Genomic DNA, 20,631 nt, shown 5'->3' on the forward strand with positions numbered 1-20,631 from the left:
ATATACTTCGATAAATTTGTATATAATTATACGAATACTTTTTATAATTCTATTCAACAATATAGAAACTTTAACAGTAAAAATTTAACAATATATAACATGCTCTTCTTTAATAATAATTCTTTTACCTTTGCAATAAAAAAGAAAACAGCCATAAATCGCGTATAGAATAAATAAGAAACATTGTTACATGAAATATACATAAAAATACGTCAATTGTTTATAAACTTACGAAATTCTTTCGAAAGTTATTTGAATCGAATACTTAAGAGAAGTACGTTAAAGATCAAATAAGAAAATATTTTTTATGAGATTCAAAGTTTGTCTTACTCCGATAGATCCGCAATTCGATACAAGATTGTCAAATATTATACATGTAGTATTTACCACATACTAATTCTCTTTATACGGAATTCTAAGATTTGTCTCTTCATGATACACATATTTTAATGTCAATTATTTCTATTACTTGCTACTATCTGTTTTAAAAATGCAAATTATAATATCATTGGACATAATCAGTATTAAATAACTATCAAAACTGATACGACTAGCAAATGACTGATGTGACTCTCTTAATATGTATGTATAAACATTCAATATTATAATAAAAATAATATCATCTAATTAAGAAATGTTATCAAATTTCTTATTTTCTTTAATAACTGTCGTATTTTGACATTAAGATCATTACGACTTCTATACCAATCTGCTCATTATGTTTCTATTGTTGCTAATGATAATTATGAATGATGAAAATACTAATGATGACAATCAGGATGATGTTGAAAAATGGTACATCAACAGTAATAAAACTAAATGAGAATAATAATGGTGATTTGCGGATAATGTGCAATATAATAATGAAAACAGTAACATAATATCAATAATACCTATTACTGATAAAAACCAATAATAAGTATAATAATAATTAAAAGCATAATAATATATGACGATATTGATATAGTAATGATAGTAATATTAATGGTAATAATAAAAATAAAGACAATAATAATAATAATCGCTTTCAAATGCGACAAAATATTTGACGACATTAACATTCTTACCATACAAATAAAAACAAAAAGATACATATATACACACATGTAAATATGTATTTTTCTGCTTAATAGTGGAGAACATTCCTTTTATATTTCTATTTTTAAAGCAAAGCTTCTTTTAAGCAGAGAGATGTATATATACTATGTAAATATATATATAAAATGACGATATCAGCATATACGTTAATATCATTATACAGAGTAACTACCGTAGTTACATTTTTCGATCCAAGAATTTTGTAAAAATATTTGTATAAAAACTTTGCACGTGTTATCTTATACATCTTAGCGATTGAATGTTTAACACTGAATAAAAACGTGTTATTCCCGTAAAATCGTACGTATTTAGTGGAATATTGTTTTGATTTTATTACTATTTTTTTCTGATTGATTACTATTGTGCAACATCAAATATTAAACAATAAAATTAGGCAGAATGTTCTATGTAGAATTATGCCATTAATCTCTTATGTATTCGTTCATTAATACATAAAATAAAATAAGATAAAATAAAATAAAATAAAATAAAATTAAATTAAATAAAATTAAATTAAATAGAACAATATAAAATAAAATAAAATAAAATAGAATAAAATAGAATAAAATAGAATAAAATAGAATAAAATAGAATAAAATAGAATAAAATAGAATAAAATAAATCTTTAGCAACAATCTCCTTGTTTTTGTAAATAAATATATGGAATATACAGCATGCTATTTAAGTATTTTTTATCGCTAAAGAAAATTCTCCACGAAGAAACACAAACTTAAAAATTGATAAAAAATACAAATATATTAATTGTTTTTCATTTGTCTCTATTATTTCTTTTTATCTCGTTCTCTTTCTTTTTCTCGCACACTCTACTTTACTTAATCTGTGCTGGAAGGTCGAGAAGAGATCAAACAGGACAAGTAGCAGTAATCATAATAATGATAGTAAAAGGAAATATTCATAAAAAACGTTGTTGCAACTAATATCAGCGTGCAAACAACCCACCAGAATTATCAGCAGTAGTGTAATCCGCGAGGAGAGGCGAGGCTGCTAAGGCTGCGTAGTTGGCATAATCGGCATATGGCGTGTAAATTAAACCATGGGGATCACCGGCAGAAAGAAGAGATCCTGGTGGACCCGAACCGTTTAGAAGAGATGCCGCGGTGGTTGGGACAGATATCCGTGGCGAGAGTATTAGTGGAGCTCCCAACGGAGCACTAGGTGTCCTCATAGGTGTGGCCAAACCTGGAAGAAGCCGTTGTGTCTCTGCCGCTGCTGCTGCAACACGTCTCCACTCTTCGTCGCAAGCTGAAACATTCATTATCATCGTTTCAAGTTACAAAGGAAACTGATTTTATATTTATTCATATTTATCGTTACAACCATAGCAAACAATTTTTTACAACTCTTCTCCCCCTTTCAGTACCTTTACCTCCTTTCATTAATTTTCTAAATATTCCATCGTGTTATAGAGATTCATTTATCTATATACATAACTTGCGAATGTATAATAACATATAACATGAAAAATATTTTGAACGATTTAAATGCGTATGGTAGCGTCAGAAAAGTGTGAATCGAACAACAATAAACTGGATATGTATACCTATTCCTTATATAATATTTTTAAAATTTTGTTCTGTACAGAATTAGGTAATAAATTTATATTATAAATTTTTAATAAAGTTATACTTGAAAATGCTAAATCACGTTTAAGAAGGTGTAGTTTAGCAGATTATTTAGAAGTACAGAAATTCTTGAGATATATACAGAAGAGAAATTAATACGTAAAATTGATAGCCGTTAAAATGTTGTGAACGAATTACACGCTTCTCGTTGAGAGTTAGAAACATTCATATCTATTTACTTTATACTAATGCGTCTATATTACTTTATATTATCACTTTACTGCAAATTATTTGTATTCAATAATATAATCAATTCCTCAATCAAATCTTATATATTTTTGAACAATTTTAATTTTGAATTCTATAAATGTTATTATCAAAAAGATATTAAAAATAATTTAAATTAATATACGTCCCTCAAAATATTTATTACCATCACTCATGAAGTGTATATAGTACTTAGATAGACATATACAGAGTGTTCAATCTTCGTCAATTTTTAATAAAAAATGCGAATGGTATTCCCTATAAAATAATCTACCCTGTGAATAAAAAAATTTTCAGATAAGAATTGAATGATTTCGAGGAGAATATAATCTGCTGCAACTATAGTATATTATAGCATAAATGAATGAATTGAAGTTACATGAAGGTAGCATACTTAATTTTTCTTAAATGGGATCATATAACTTTAAGCGAACTAATCAATCCATCTTGATATTCTCTATACAATGTTATTAACCCATTTAATTATAATATACTTATACATATAACATACTCGCATATGCTTACCATACCTATCGTATGAAAGACGCTTACCTTAACTACTTTTGTATTTGTTTTTCTTGTCTTTCACACAAATTAAAGTAAAAGTTTCTCAAGATAGATAAATTGGTACCTACCTTTTTATAGGGAATGCCGAGATAGATCGATTAATGCATTAAAAATTACATGGTAACATTTTAAAAAGTAATAACAGTCATGATAATATATTCTTCATGCGTCCACCTACAAATAAACTAATTACATTAAATTACTTCTCCCTCGAAGTATCGTCCGAAATATCTTTTGGATAATGAACAATTCGAACAATGATTGCATACATATGTAGATACATACAGTATGTATGTATGTATATATATATATAGCTATAAAAAAAGTGTCTAATATTAAATAGTATTAATCAAATTTGATTTTGAAATAAAAGTAAATAAATATTTGAATCTATACCTGTAGCTGCAGCAACTTTCGTGTTAGAATCCCGATAGGTTCCATTGATAATAGCAAGTTCCATTAACTGCCGCTTCTTTAACTCATCCTCTCCATCAGCCTGCTAACAGTCAACATAATTAATAAGAAATATATTAATATTTTTGAAATTAATTATAGCAATCTAAGAAATATGTTACTCATTTTTTCAAATATTTACAATTTTACTTTAATGTAATTTCAAACCTTTTATTTCTTCGCATGGCATATAACATTTCTAAAAGATTGAAGAAAGAGAAGCTACGTTTGTATTTTATCAATCATACCATTATACAATTAAATATTTTCTATGAATATCACTTTATAGCTTAAAAATTAAGCTTCTATCAAATTAAATCACGTGAATACTTATTCTTTTAGTTTGCACGAACAAATAATATTTATTTATACATGCAGGAACATGCAGTAATACAAAGATGCAGCTGATAGGAAGTAATTAATATTATGGGGGAAACTAATTCAATAAAATTAGAAGTTATAGTTAATAATAGGAACTTTCTCACCACGGGAACAAGAAGTTTCTTCACTTCTTCTACAGCTCTGGCAAGTTTCAAAGTTGCTCGATTTTCAGTATCCTCAACTGTCAATAAAACATGCAGTTCATCTGTCAGATGTTCCCAGTTTGGTTTACCTCGGTTTAACTCTTCCTGTTAAAGGGATTAATATCATATATAGTACAATTGTACAATTTAAATAAACAAATATAAAAGACTTTATCTATAATCGTTATTATGGTAAGAATCATTGATATTATAGTATTACAAGGTACATATGTATGCCATTTATTCTAAAAATATATCACAAATATTAAGTGCGTGTAATAACAAATATCTAATTGTAGGAAACTAATTCCTGAATTAATATTATACGTCTATATATCCATGATATTACTCTATATTAATTATTATCAATTATTTCCATATAATCAATTTAAAATAAAAAATTAATATTCACATGTATTTGTTTCAATAAAAGTCATAAAGCTACAATTTCTTAAATAAATTCTTGCGACAAGTTTAAACTAATGTTGAACACGAGAATTTGGAAATAAATTTTGTATATCGATATTATTATTTGATGTATATACTTACGATAAAATGTTTTCTCAGTGATCGTACGCAGCTTGGAAACAAATATTTAACTTCAAATTTGAATAATAATCGTGTACTTTTGACATATTGCTTATGTGTATATTATAAAGAAGTTATAAATATATATGTATAAACTAACAAGGTAGCAACTTTTTCATTATCATTTTTTTATCAGTAAAAAATATTCAATCACAAAGATTGAGTACTTAATCACGCAAACAATTAGGGTTATTACCTATATTATAATATAATAAATATGATAATGTAAATTGTAATTACAAAACTAGTTACAATTGGGAGAAATTTGAAACCTTACATATGCAACAAGGAAAAATTGTACATGTCACTCAAAAATTTATACGCAAAAATATATTATATCTATGTATACAAAACATCTGTGTAAAAACAATAAATTTACCTTCTTCTTATCCCTCATAGAACCTTTTCCCCTAACCATAATTTTACATCCTGTTTCTTGCTCTAACTGTTTAGCTGTCATACCACGTGGTCCAAGAATTCTTCCAACGAAATTAAACTGTAACAAATCAAATTTTAAGACAATTTTTAAAGAAAAACATCACATCTTCATATTACGTTTGCAAGTATATGATATAAAAAATTGTGTTTTATTTCTAATGGCGATTCTTACATGTACATGAATAATTTTTTGAAAAAAGTAGAAATTTTTTAGTGTATTTAATTAGAAACAGTAGAGTTGTTAAATAAATGCCATTATTTATTGTTGCCATAAAGTACTTTACTGCACTTACATTTTAACATTCACCTGATATAAAACTTACACGGGTTATTTTTCTAAGTAGACTTATATGTAACATGCGTTTATATTATATATATAAAGAATAAGCGTAGAATACTATGCAAAATATATAAATATATAAATAAATATAAAAAATGTTATTATACATATTCTTTTTATTCTTTCGTTTAAAAAGATGATTACCTCATGCACGCTTGTACGTTCGATCAGAACCTGTATAATTATATTTGGAAGTAAAATAAAGATTTTATCATATTGCGATATCGAACTTTATGAGTCTTATTTTAGACGAATTCCCTTTGATTAATAAAACATAGATGCAAAACTAATTACTTAGGAAATTAACAAATTTATGTCAATACTATCTTCATATAAAGTAGATCAAAACATAAACCTCGTCCAATTAATTTTTTAGGAAAAATAATTTTTTCGTGGTATTTCTAAGAAAATTTCATTGTTTATATTTCAAAATCATAATTTCCTTCCTATTTTATTCTTTTTTCCTCTACCTACGCTTAAAGTTTGTCCTAACTAAACGATGAAACGTTATCGTCGTTATGCATTTATTAATTTAATAATAATTGTACTCTCTTGATTCAATGTTGACATGTAAAATCTCTTCTGTAAGTGAATAAATTCTATTTGTAATTTATTTATTTGTTCTACATTTAAGTAATATCCTTTGGACTGCGTGATTTATAAACTATGTCCCCTGATACAATATCAAATTAAATGTTCCATGATTAAACAATGATATTACCAAGAGGATTGTAATAAAAGAATAATTGCTTTATACACATGTATAATTGTTATTAAGAAACATTTATATATATCTTATTATTAGCTCAATTTTATCTCACAAGGGAAATTTATTTCAGAAAGTTACAGCATAGCTTAAGAATTATTTAAAATTGATCTGTTACACATTGAAAATTAAATATATTTTATATATTTTTGCAAACTCTTCTATTAAAAAGAAAAAGAATAAAAAATACAAATGTTAAAGAAAGCAAATGCAAGAAAACAATGACAAAATTATTAAAAAATCAAGAATGTATAATAAATAAATTAATCAACAGTATCGAACATATAGCATACGTGTAATATAACACACCTTCGCATTTAATAACAATAACCATTCTATTTAGTAAAAATTTATATTAAATTTATATCAAAAAGTTATTTTTAATAATATTCAGTCTTATTTATTTTCATTCGTATTGAATGAATATCATGTTATCTTGTTAAAATTTTCTGACTAGATACGTGTTTGTCGTTTTAGTACCCTATTTTGACAAGATTTCTTCAATATTATATAGGTATTATATAATATTATAATATTAAATATTACATAATATTGACAAATTTCTATAATATTAAACCGATTTAAAGCTCGAGTCTCTTCGTGTTGTGGGAAAATATTTTCTTACCGTTATAATACACATGCAGCATTATGTATCTTCAAAGATACGATGTAACATAATTTGGTAAAATTATTTAAGGCAATTTTTGTGACATACGTATTTATTTTTCCAGCAATAATTTCAAAATACTTCTCGTTATTGATTCAGCTTGTAATAAATTTTGTCTCTATCTTATCACGGTATCCAATACCAATAGCAGTTCAGCAAATTGAAAATAATAATTGAGATAATCAGATCCGTTCCTCTTAAATCTCTTTTAATCCGTAAATATAACTTCTTCTGTTTGTTTTAATGTTGCTTCAACATCAAAGGTCATTAGCAACATTGTCCAAATTTAAAATCTTTGGTTCAGATAGTTTGGTTCAGATAGTTAGTTTGTTCAGATAGTTTTTCAGGTGAACTATTTTTCCGGCATCGTCATATCGTTATGTAGCTTTTTTCTTCATGTGTACATACTTTTTTGCAAATAGTAAACATATAGTAGACGAAATTAATCTTCCAGATAAGACTTCCTTTATATCATATATACGTATGTATATTTACATTTCTGTAAAATGTGTCGTTCGTTTTTAACATTAGTATCGTTACGTTATAAGAATACTTATGTTTTTAAAATTTCTTCAGAAGCACTCGGCAAATAAAAATACGTTTTATTCTAAACATCTCTTGCATACGCAATGCGGGAGGCTTCGATTAGGTTGGATAACATTGAGACCAGACATGGGAACCGTTACAGATACGGCTTCACGAAAACCTCAAAGCACAATCTCACCCGTAGGATTAGTTTATCCATATGCGAGCACATATGTTTGATAATGTTTCAGATGATAAACTCATGGCCTATTCCACCACATAAAATTATCGCAGTATATAAGAAAACGGATACTTACGCTTCTTAGACAAATCGTTACGAAAAGTCACGGTGATGCTTCGCGTTATTTGCTTCGTCAAGACCGAGGTCGCACGGGCGTTGAAATGACAGGCGTTATGGGCCTCGACGGACACGGACGTTACAACGTCCGTCTCGTAACGTTCTATCTCGTTTTGCATAGGATCAGGTCAGTCACACGAACTACGCCTACTTACGTCCGTCAAACTATATGACGGACGTTGTAACGTTCGTCATTCCAACACTCGTATGACCCCAGCCTAAGGTTCAAGCTTATATCATGTGAGATGGGGCTGAATTCCGTTCCGAAACAATCATTACGCCTTAAAAATCTGTGAATCGAGATAAATTCTATTCGGCATTATTTTCGGGCTACTTCTAGTAGTACTCCGTCAAAACCAAACATTAATACTCATTTATTCGCGAAACATACACATTTGTAATAACATTTTGACTTACAAAATATATGTTGATGTTGCCATGTCAATTCGAGTTTAATTATTTCAAATCTAATATTCGTAGTATATAAGTCATAGCATCTCATAGTATATAATATAATAATCTAATATTCGCAATCGTAGTTGAATGTTTCCGAAATTACCGCTCGAATCGTATCTTCGTTTTTTAATTAGAGTTTTTCTTTTTTATTAATATCATCCGCGATTCCTCAATTTCTATCAGCAACTTCCACATAAAACCCTTCTTGCGACTTTTTGATCTCGCGTGAGATTTAGCTGAATTTTTCTAATTTCTCAACAGCTTCTCAATTTGACGTAGAATTCATCTGTATTATTCTAGAAGCTCTTCTATACTGTCTTTCGCAATGAATCCATGATGTCGTATCGGTTCATTTGCACATCTTTGAATGCCGCGCTGGCGCAATCCAAGCACGTCACAATGTTTACTTTAGTATTTTCCATAATTTGACTCAACCATTTGTTAATTTGATACCGCTGTTACTATCTTACATTTATCCTGAGTACATAAACTTTGTTTTTTTTAATAAATCAGCGATTGTTAATGCATTCTATTAATTTCACGTCAAAATGAATGTTAGAAATATCATAACGAACGCAAATTCATGTTTAATTTTTATTACTATGGAGACTAATTTCAGAATAATTGCTGAATTGAATAGGCAAATTAATAATCGTTGTTTAGTCCTAAGGCAACTATTAGGAAATATAAAAACCTGTGTGTCGTTTCAGTCTAGAAAACAAAAAGAGAGACCACTTTGTTTCCTCTCTGGTGTTCGTTATATGTAAAAATTTTTATTACAAACAGTGGCTAGATAAAGTGTTTGAATACACTCTCATTTTTTATAATAAAGCGTATCTTTATCAAGTTCCACGTTTTATTTTCATAATATTTATCATATTTTATAATGATGTGAGACACTACTGAAGATGAAAAAAGATGATAAAGACTACTTTTTGTAGCCACTGTATTTCTAAATTTATATGTTCACTGCTTACGGTAAATACGTTTGAAACATTTGTGAGCTTCCTGTGTGGTAAGTCGGAATGCATTGCACATACGAACAACAGTGCACTGGACGAATTTCTTGCCAGGTACTGATACTGCTCAAAACACACAGAAACGCGCTTAAACGATCGACAAATATATGGAATATTAGAAATTAGCTTGTAATATTGCAAGTATACAGAGCTTGATATATCGATAAGAACACTAGAAATAAATGCTTGAACAATACAAGTTAATGTGTTGTTTTGGAAGATTTTATATACCTAATGTGCAATATTGATGAAAAAACATAACAACAAAAGTAAGTATGAAATTACATTTTAAACGAATTTTATGTATAAATATAAATGCATAAATAATAATCATAATTTCCCATGTTTCACATTTTTTTCCTTAACAAGTTATTTATAGTCTTGGAATATTAGAATATAAACTTTTATTAATTCATCCCCTTGTTCCCTGAGTTGGCATTGATTTAAAGTTAAAAGTAAAATTGATTCCATATTGTTAACAAAAATACAGTACCGAGATCAATGAATGATTTTTATCATTATTGTCCCTAAATAGGAAAAAATTTCAATTTTTTTAAATATGAAAAGAAAATTTCGGAAACAAAATAAAGTTTCTAATCAAATTTCCACATTTCTAGATATTTACTACACATTTACTACACAATTAACACATAAATTAAATTTAAAAATATGATTAATTTAGAAACAAGTTTGACATACAATAATTTGAAGATATATATAAAAATTTTAATTGTTCAAAAGTGCAAAAGTTATAAAAGATACTTTTAAGAACAAAATATTTATCTCAACGGAATAACATAACTTTTACATAACATTTATTTACATTCCACATTTAGAAAAACGCATAAACAGTATACTTACGTTACTTTTTCTAATATACATCAAATTCTTATCTTATATTGATATATATATTGAATCAAATATTCTTTTAACGTATATTATAATGTACTACGTTTATTATTTTTTATATATTTTATACTGATAAAAGAATAAGAGTATAGATTATTGGAAAAAGATAAATACGTATAAATGTGCACATTTCTCCAGATTTACCATTCTTATAGAAAAGAAAATAGTAACTATTATTTCCAAGCATGTATTAAAGACGATGTCAGTTACCAACACCTTATTTAAGTACTTAATAATCATATTAATATTTATAGACACTAATACGGATTAATATATATGTACACATTAATATTAATATGCATATATATCTTTAGTATTTTAAAATTTTATGATTAGAGATTTTATGATCAAAAAGAAGATAAAAATTACTATGGATTTTTTAAAGATTTTCTATAGAGATAAAGTAAAATATGACTCATATAAAGTTGTGTAAGCAATGTCGCCAAAAAGAAATCATTTTTAGAATTTTATTTAATACCTGTCTAAAAGAAAGATGTTGAAAGCGTGTATGTTTTAAGGAAAAACTTACACAAACTTTCTTCATCTCTACGAAACGTAGAGCATACACTTAAAATTGTTTCTTAAGTAGATATGTATACTGCTGCTAATATTCCAAACAAGATTGGAATTACCGAAGGACCTTTACTGAAGAAAGTACAACTTTCAATTTTTGTAGTAATTTGTTACATTGCTATACACTATATTACAATGGAATGATTTTTTACGTTTCAATTACTTATTATCTATTATATATAAAACAAAAGTTTCTATTATAAAATGATATTAGAAATTAAAATTATTAAAATAGACACGTTAATAATGGTGATGGATATGAATAAATATTTAGTTGAATATGTAATGTTATTAAAACTTTTCATTGGTAAATTGCAAACTATCTAGTTAGATGTTACAATGTCACAACTCTAATAATAGTAGATACTTCAATAAAAACTCATACGCTAATTATAAGACAGTAAATTGTTATCTAAGATAATATAGCGATATAAATAAGAAATACTTACATCTGGATGTTCTTTAACAGGTACATATACTTTTTCCGTAAGCGTTGTGATATCACCCTCTGGTTCCGGTAGAACTAGTGGCTCCTTTTTGACGCCACTAATCTGGAAAAGACTTGCCCGCACTTTTGCGATTTCTGTAACAAAGATAGGGATGCATGTAAATATTTTTAGTTCCAATTTTAATTAAAATATTTCGTCGGTTAAAATATAATATAAAATAAAATCAGTCGGTTTGTAATTATACATATCATCTCTAATGAACATTCGTAAAAAATGAACATCGTATATACCATTCTTTCATCACGTAAAATGTCATTAGCTTTATGATAAAGAGTAGATGTGATGAAAAGACGAATAAAATTAGACAATTATAAAATCATTTAGTCGTATGTATGTAGACATGTGGATTGTGTGATTATAAAATTCATTTCTAAAAACGTAAGTTTTTAAAGCGATTAAATTTCAATTTCCTCAACTATCTTACTAAGATAAATGCGATACACATAGGAGAATTTTATAATCAATAAAATAATGGATGTACTTACGTATTTATATATATAGTGGCGGAGAAAAAAAAAAGTTCAAGTTGGCATTTGTATATGTGTGTAAACATTAATAACTTTTATATTAAACATTTTTTATCGCATGCCTAACAATCATCTATTCTATAAGATATATTACATCCTATCTTTATTTTTATTCAATGCCCTTGTCAATCATAATTCCATTGTGTAAAATTATATTTTTACCCGCTGAATATCTTTTAAACCGTTTTTTATCCACCAGTGCATTTCGATATTTAATAATTTTTGATTATAGAAACTATATCGTTGAACAAAAATATTTGGTATATCAATTTATATATAATACCAATTTATTTTTATAACAATATGTACATAATATGTATATATTTTTAGTATCTTTTCACGAAATATTTAGACACTTGCTTGTATTATATTAAATGATTTATATGTCAAAGCTTTAAAAATATTATCGCAATGAAAATAATAGAATAGCATTTCCTTACAATTCAAGGGTTTGCAAATATGGAATTAATTAATAACAAAGTTAAAAGCATTTCTCATATTAAAATACTAAATTGAATAATAGGTTCGTTCGTCACAACCTCGTACATATTTCGAGAAGTGTCATATCAAACTACTGCTTATGCATTATACGCATACTTACTAGCTACGTGCTAGATAAATGCTTACTATTGCTTATCCATTATACGTACATGCTTACTAGCTGGATAAATGTTAAATATGTATAGATATCAAAACGAATTAAAGGCAGTCTAAAGTATATAAGCTGGTTTAGATATGATCAGTTTAGTTAAGTAGCAAGTGAAACCGAATTTATATTGTTTCACTGTGGATGATCAATATCAAAGCAGATGATCCATCGAAACAGGTCGCTTTAGTTTTATTCTCGTTTCATCCGCCATGATCCTCCAATTCAACATGATTCGGCTTTACTTACTATTTTACTAGATTAAATTACTGGCCGTGCCTGATCCAGACTTAAGAGTATTTCATCTACTTATACAGCGTTAGCCAGTTCTGCTTCAGTTTTGTATAAAGTAAAAATCCTCTTGAACATGAACCAATGTAATATCCATTTCCGAAATTAAACGCGAAAATGATTACAATGGATGCAAAAATGAATTAACGCGATGAATTAATGTAGAAAAAATAAAAAGAAAATGTATGATATGTATGCTGATGATAATATCGGTAAACGTACCACTCAAAAATGGATTAAAAGATTTAATAGTGGAGATTCTGACCTCGAAGATAAGGAACAAAGTGGCAGCTCAATGAAGATTAATATTGGTAAATAACAATATTAAGCGAATAAAACTTAAGATACTCAACTAGATACTTAAATATTTTAAAGAAATCAATTTTATAACATTTAAATAAACTTGCAATGACAATTAAGTAATGATATCTGGGTTCTGCATGTGATAGCCAAAAGGAATTTGCTAGACAGCATTTGAATATGCGATTCAATATGCAATCGTTTGTTAAAAATACATAAAAGTGGTGGGTGTTACCCCACTTACCATATTTACCTAACCTTAATTTTGCACATTGGAAAATTTCCATAATTGAAAATTTTTCAAGAACATAAAATGTCCAAGGATGCACGTGTCTGAATTTTCTAATGAGAAGAACGAAAAGTTTTACAATACAAGAATAAATAAATGACGAAAAATGGCAAGAGATCGTAGAATAAAATGATGCATAGATATATCATTATTTATAGGTGTGTATTATATAAAAATACTAGTACCTACTTATAATTGTATTATAGTTCTAGCTTTATCAAGTTAACAGATTTTGCCGATTTATAAATAATATACGATTTTAAGAACAACCGAAGAAAAAGTGAATTAAGTGGAAATACAAAATGTAGAAAGCTGTATGTTCCACCTCTTTTTTACTATAAGCAATATTTTTAAACTTGTTTCCAGTTCTACCTACTTTTAAGTATCACTAACTACACAGTTATGAGTATAGATATACATATGCATGCATGTATGTATATGTTACCACAGTACGTATTACGCATGCGTGCGCAGATATAAGAGTGCAAATGAAAAGAGAGGATAGAACACACGAGCGAAAGAACGCAGCATCATATCCACTTTTAGCAACATTGCTCATTACAACTGACATCAGCTGTATTGTATTCTCGTAGCTTTCTTACCTTCCTGTTTTCCATTACATTTGTTTTGTTTTGCTTTCAGTAATTATTCAGAAACGAAATTTTTAATTAAACACGAAACAAGTACTATATGTTAATTTAAACTTTCACATGCTACGATATTCCACCTCTTCCCTTATCTAAAATCAGAAGAAATCTAGAACAAACTTTATCTGACGTAAACAATATTTTTGGTTTGAATAATAACTTTAAACACATATATATTTGACTCATATCGTGAGTCAATTAGTTAATTTCATTCGTGGAAACATCTTGCGACTCACAGAAATGCGTATTGATATACATACATATGTATACCTACATATGCATGTACATTAAGATTGTTATAAGACAAGAATATTGTACAAAGTTAAATCGGAAATACATTGAATGCTAATTAAAAGAAATATCTTTTTATAAAATTTTACTCATTGTCTGTCATATTGCTGAACACTGTAGTCATATTTTGTAAATACAAATCACAATTATTTTCAAACGATGAATCATTGTTTTTGGAATCAACTCCAAACGAGGGAAAAGGATAAAGTAAAATTCCAAGACGATATAGACCTGGGAAGTAAGAATGCTCATTACCTGTGAGAATAAAAATCTATCTAAGTGTAGCGTAGGTAGTGATGTTGAATCGATGTTGGTATTGGTTAGGTGCAGCGTCTATGACATCATCGATGGCGTAATCGTCAAGACTACGATCCATGACACAGATCAACCGGTTGAAAAAGACAATGGCGTTTTGAGGAGACAAACCTTCTCGTTAATTTACAATAAGAAAAATAATTTAATTCCTTACAATGGTAATTACAATAGTAGTAATTACAATGACACAACTTCCAAACATTTCAACGAACTTCAGCGATCGTCTTGAAATTTAATAACAATAATAAAATATTTTATTACACTTCGTGTCTTATAATATACATATTGTACTCATGTATACAATATGTATATATACAATATGTATTTCATGTACAATGAAAGCTACTATTACTCTTGCTAGAAACTGTGCACCTAAAATTTCATCGAATTTCAATTTTTATAGTTGAATAAAATCATTTAGTTTTGTAACCTTGCTTTTCATCCAATAGATACACTAACACTTACTGATGGTAATAATTATTTAATAGTAATTCAAACTATATAGTTAACCTAAGGGTATTTATAATCTTATTGGAAGAATAAAAAAGAGATTATATATCTTTTTATGTAGCTCCGTAAATCAAATCAATAATTAAGTTTTTAGATCCATTTGCATATCGACATAATATAGATACAAGTAATTTTACATGACCTTTCAACATTTTACAAAGAGTATAATTCGAGTGTGTGTTCCGAAAGTTTAGAAATTTGTTATACAGCAGACCCTCTCTCTAGATTCGTTTTTCATTAAATTAACATAGTGATACAATCTATAAAATAGTGTTAACTATAATATAATAGTTAGTATTAACTAGTATTAACTTTAAAAGAAAACAATACTGAAGAGAGCGTAAAGAATGCTTCCTTTATTTGTATGCTTGCTTTATTTATATTGCGTAATTAATAAAATATTATTAACAAAATATTGTATAATTATCAATTGCGTAGTATAAAATTTGTGATAATATTTATGATATTTGTATAAAGTTAAGCTTAAATAAAAGATAAAAATTTGATCTGAAAAAAATAAAAAGAAATATCACAAAGTATAAAAAAAGTTAATTCACAAACACACAAAATAAGCACAAATAAATAAATGACAACAAAGGAATACCTATCTTGTTGACAACTGAAACACAGAATTGTGTTTATTAAATATTTGTATTATTGTTCGGGTAATTAAGAGCAAACATTATGTAACTATTCATAAGAGAAAATATAACCCAATCGTATTGTTAATTAAAGAACAACAAAATTGAAAACGATCGATAAATATTGTATAGATGTTATATTGATTTTGTATTATCACTATGTTGTTCATCGATTTCAACAAATTAATTCTGGAATTAACACAATAGTCAAATTTAATCGCGTTATAAATACAGATTTTAAATCAATGTCACATGTATTGAAGTTATATCTTAGTAGCCAAGTTTCTTAAGCAATTCACAACTTATTTTCACATAGTGAGTCACAAGGATATATTTATAAGTCAGTGTCCAAGAAATTTTATACCAACACTAAACTATGCCTTCTAACACAAGCCTTACAAATATACAAGTATAACGTTAAAAATAATGTAGAAAAATACATTTCGCGTACTATTTACATTATCTACACACTTAGCTGGAATATAAGAATAATAATATTATTAACGCTTCTCCATAAAATGATGTCATAATATGTTTAAAATATACGATAGTTAAATTCTGTTATTGAAAACTGCAACATGGAACACGGGTAAATTTAATTTATAAAATTATTTAACAAATAGCACGCAATTCATGCTCACTAGAAAATCATTCAATATTTTTTATCAATAATTGATGATATTGTTATTTATCATTTATCAATAATTGATAATTAATCTATATAATAGAACATTTGTTACATATATTTTTAATCTTTCAACCTTTTACTTTTCCAGAATATAATATTTCAAGTACATCAGAGATCATATTACGCAAATATCATTAACCTTAATAAAATTGTAGCCAATGTATACGTATATTATTCTGCTACAGATAGAGTTTTTAAAGAAATATTTGAGACATTATTTTTATTTTTTATTTTTTATAAAATGGAAATTAAATCAGAATTTTCATTCTCTGCAGTATATTTTATTATTATATTGTACATGTAACAAGTACGTGTAGCAGACTTTGAAGCATGAAAGGCAAGGAAATATTACACTTCGAAAAAAATTTTATTAGGAGAAATTAAATAGTTTCGACTTTCAAGTGATGCATCAGATGGTACATATGTCTTCTCTGAAAGCAGAGACGTTTCAAACATTTGGAGGTCACCCCTATCTTTTTTTAAACGGAACTGTAAATCTTTTTATGCACCATTCGATGCATTTTTTAATTCTCTATAAAGAATTTCAAAGTATTTGGATCGAAGAATGATTAATTTAAAAGATATTTTAACTTTAATATTCTAAAACTTATCGTATGGAAGACAAGGAAACACAACGCAGTACTTTCTCGTTTATATTTCTCTTACGTACATGCGTATAAATGAAAACAAATGAAATTATTTCACGAAAGGTTAAAGTTACATATATATTTTCTGTCATTTTCTGTCAACTATTAAATTTAATATTATTATTTCATATGTACTAATACTATTGTACACACTACTCCTAAATACTATTGTACACACTACTCTATCTATTTATTGCGATAACAATTAAAGAAGTATGTTAGTTTAATTCAATAAAGGATACACATCATAATTTTTAAACGGGTATCCATTAGCGTGTAATATTTTAGCATTTGATTACATTAATGATCTACTCTATCTACTCTAAATTTAGTTTTGTCCAAAAAGTTCATTCAAGATGTGATCTCTTTGTGTGAAAACTATTTGAGATTTTTTAAGGGTTAAGTATAGAGATTTTGTTTATTTCACCAGCTATAAAAAGATAATCTACTAATATTTCAGACATGTTTTGCTTCAAGCTTTCGTAATTAATAAATCGAAAATATAAAATAAAATCTATTTTATTAAACTTCTTTCGTTTATATGAAAGAGCTTTTTCTTGAAAATGTACATATTTTATTACACGAGTTTCACGCGAAATATTTCATAAAATTCTTCATATCATAAAGTATATTGTATTTCCCTCAATATTTAGTTCTTTACATTAAATGTCTTATTCATGACAAAGTATTTCATATTTCGATTTCAGATATCTTATCTGATACGGTTAACATCTTTCAGGGCAAGAATGTTACAACTATTATATAATTTGAAGGCAGTTTATCTATTAATACCCATATTAACAAATGCTACTGCATTCATTTACGTCGATTTTGAAGAGGTCAAGTTTTCTTGCTTTTATTCACACTGTCTTTGTACAAACATTACACTAATAATACAATTTAGTTTCTTACTATTCATAGAAGTTAAAATGGATCCATAGATATTAATTTTGCAAGAAATATACATAATAATATACATAATAACAATATAGATATCTTTATTAATACAGATATGAGAAAGGCACGTACTTTCTATAATTAAAAACATACTAACGATACAATATTGTTAATAATTTATAGAATATAAATCAGCAAGAAGAGATGTATTTTCAAAAATATTTTTCTAATTATTATCACATTTTAGTATTGAATCATGTTGAAAGCATTTGGATATTACATTATCTTTTACATGATTAAATTAAACATACATGTACATAAATATTTCTTTTACGTCTATATAAAAACATTAATTTATGTTGTATAAAAATAATATTAATATATATTAATCTTAAATGCAAATTGAATGAACTGGCACAAATATATATTTTCACCACGAAAAGCCGAAAATTTAATTACTATGATTACCGACTACCGACTTTATTCTCTTACTTTCATTTTCCAGATTTTCGAATATTTAACTTGTATTTATCTTTGTTAGTATTTATTGCTTTTCATTTAATTTTTAAGAATTTCTAATAATCTCTAATCATTTTTATTTAATATTTTCATGGTATAGAATTAATAAAATTTTATATTTCATGTTAGTCTACTTCTGAAAGGAATACATTTTATATATGAATAAAATATAGAGAAAAATAGAGAAAACAATCTCTTCACACTATATACAATATGAATTTTGCACAAGTTAATCTAGAAATCATAGTATAGATTACAAATGGAATCAGGGTGATTCTATGACACAAATTAAGACGGAATTTAAGAAGGCTGAAACTGTGCTGTGGGTTTCATTTTTAAGAAAATTAAATTTGGAAATTTGTCAAATATTATTTGACTAATTCCCAATAGAAATGAATTATTGACTACAGGCTATCTTACATACGAAAATAAATTGAAAATGGACAATGCAAATTTGTTCGCTTATAGCCTTTCTTTTTTTCAGAAATTAGATTAGAATTAGTTTACTAAATGACGCAAACAAATTGTCGAAAAAATTTGCAATTGGCCGAAATCACGAAGAAAAACGTAAAAATCATTGTTTTCAAGATTTTTATCTGTGCTTGTAATAAAAATTTAAACAATACATTTTAAATGCATATATATAAGATATCAGAATCACACTGACGTCTCGAAGTTCCAACAACTATAGATGTTGAACCTGCTTCGCTTTAACTCGAGGCGAAGATGACCGACTAAGACTGAGTACAGTACGGGAATATACGGTTTGGTATAATGACCCAAGTAAACGTGTGTGAGTGCACGCCCAACTCAAGGCAAGCAGAAAGATTGACGAAGAGAAGAGCGAAGAGTGCCGCTTGGAAACGGAGACGGTAGAGAATTCCTTTCACCCTACCTACTTTTCGAAGCTTAAAGTAAGAGACTCGAATCGAATGGAGTGGGGGAGGGCGGATGGTGGATACCAAGGAGGATATGCGCAAGAAGGGTGGAGAGTGAATAAAACGCAGGGAAGGAGAGTAAAAAATATTCAAGAATGATAAAGAACGAAAATTGTGGGAGTGAAAAAAGAAGGTTAAAGGGAACAGGGGACATAATTGAGCGAATTGATATTCGAACGAAATAGAAAAATTAAAAGATGATAATTGCACCGCTTGAAAAATACGAGATTTTTCCTTTTTGAAATAAAAATATAACAAAAATGAACCCAAAGAATGGAAGAAAGCAGGAGGAAAAAGAAATAGAAGAAGAAGAAGGAGAAGAAGAGAAAAAAGAAGAAGAAGGTTAAAGACTAAATTCACACGAGTGAGCAAACGAACAAGTGAAGGAACGAGGGAGCAAAATAACAGAAGAGAGACGGAGAATGACGAGAATGGAACGAAGACGAAGTGGCACGAGCCCGTTGGTGGATGCCATGCGGCATGAAGCGAACTGCAGGTCAATCCGGTCATCGGCCCCTATGTGTTCCCAAGGGCCACTGTTAAGGGTTTCATGATATTTCTCTTTTGTCTAAATCTCCGTACCATCATTCTATTCGTCGTTTCTTTGCACGTACGTATTAACGCATTTTAAAATAACGATAATCCATATCACCGTATCAACCTATAAATCGTATATCACAAACTAAATTTATTCAACGTAGTTTATTCTATTGATCGATTAATCGCAGGTGCATCAATTAATTACAATCGATGTTTATCTATTATATGTAATTAAAAAGATTTGTATAATTAACGAAATCTAATGAACGAAAAGTTATGTAATGTAAAACATATACATAGGAGCA

At 27.5% G+C, this 20,631-nt stretch overlaps 1 protein-coding gene across 4 annotated transcripts in view; it reads right to left on the bottom strand.

Annotated features, from left to right (window-relative positions):
- The window catches only part of LOC100651653 (protein held out wings), a 47,651-nt gene that overhangs the window by 17,270 nt on the left and 9,750 nt on the right, over window positions 1–20,631 (bottom strand). The window contains exons 2-6 of one of the 4 annotated variants that reach the window (XM_012314145.2): window positions 11,581–11,714; window positions 5,460–5,576; window positions 4,457–4,597; window positions 3,912–4,014; window positions 2,059–2,361 (exon numbers count right to left, since the gene is read on the bottom strand). In XM_012314145.2, coding sequence (XP_012169535.1) covers window positions 2,059–2,361; window positions 3,912–4,014; window positions 4,457–4,597; window positions 5,460–5,576; window positions 11,581–11,714 — 798 coding nt within the window. Of the gene's footprint in view, window positions 1–2,058; window positions 2,362–3,911; window positions 4,015–4,453; window positions 4,598–5,459; window positions 5,577–11,580; window positions 11,715–20,631 lie in introns of all 4 variants that reach the window. The other 3 variants (XM_003399321.3, XM_012314144.2, XM_012314146.2) reach the window with 3 other exon arrangements.

Source organism: Bombus terrestris, chromosome 11 (genome assembly GCF_910591885.1).
Source record: "Bombus terrestris chromosome 11, iyBomTerr1.2, whole genome shotgun sequence".
In the NCBI taxonomy this organism is placed as follows: Eukaryota; Metazoa; Arthropoda; class Insecta; order Hymenoptera; family Apidae; genus Bombus; species Bombus terrestris.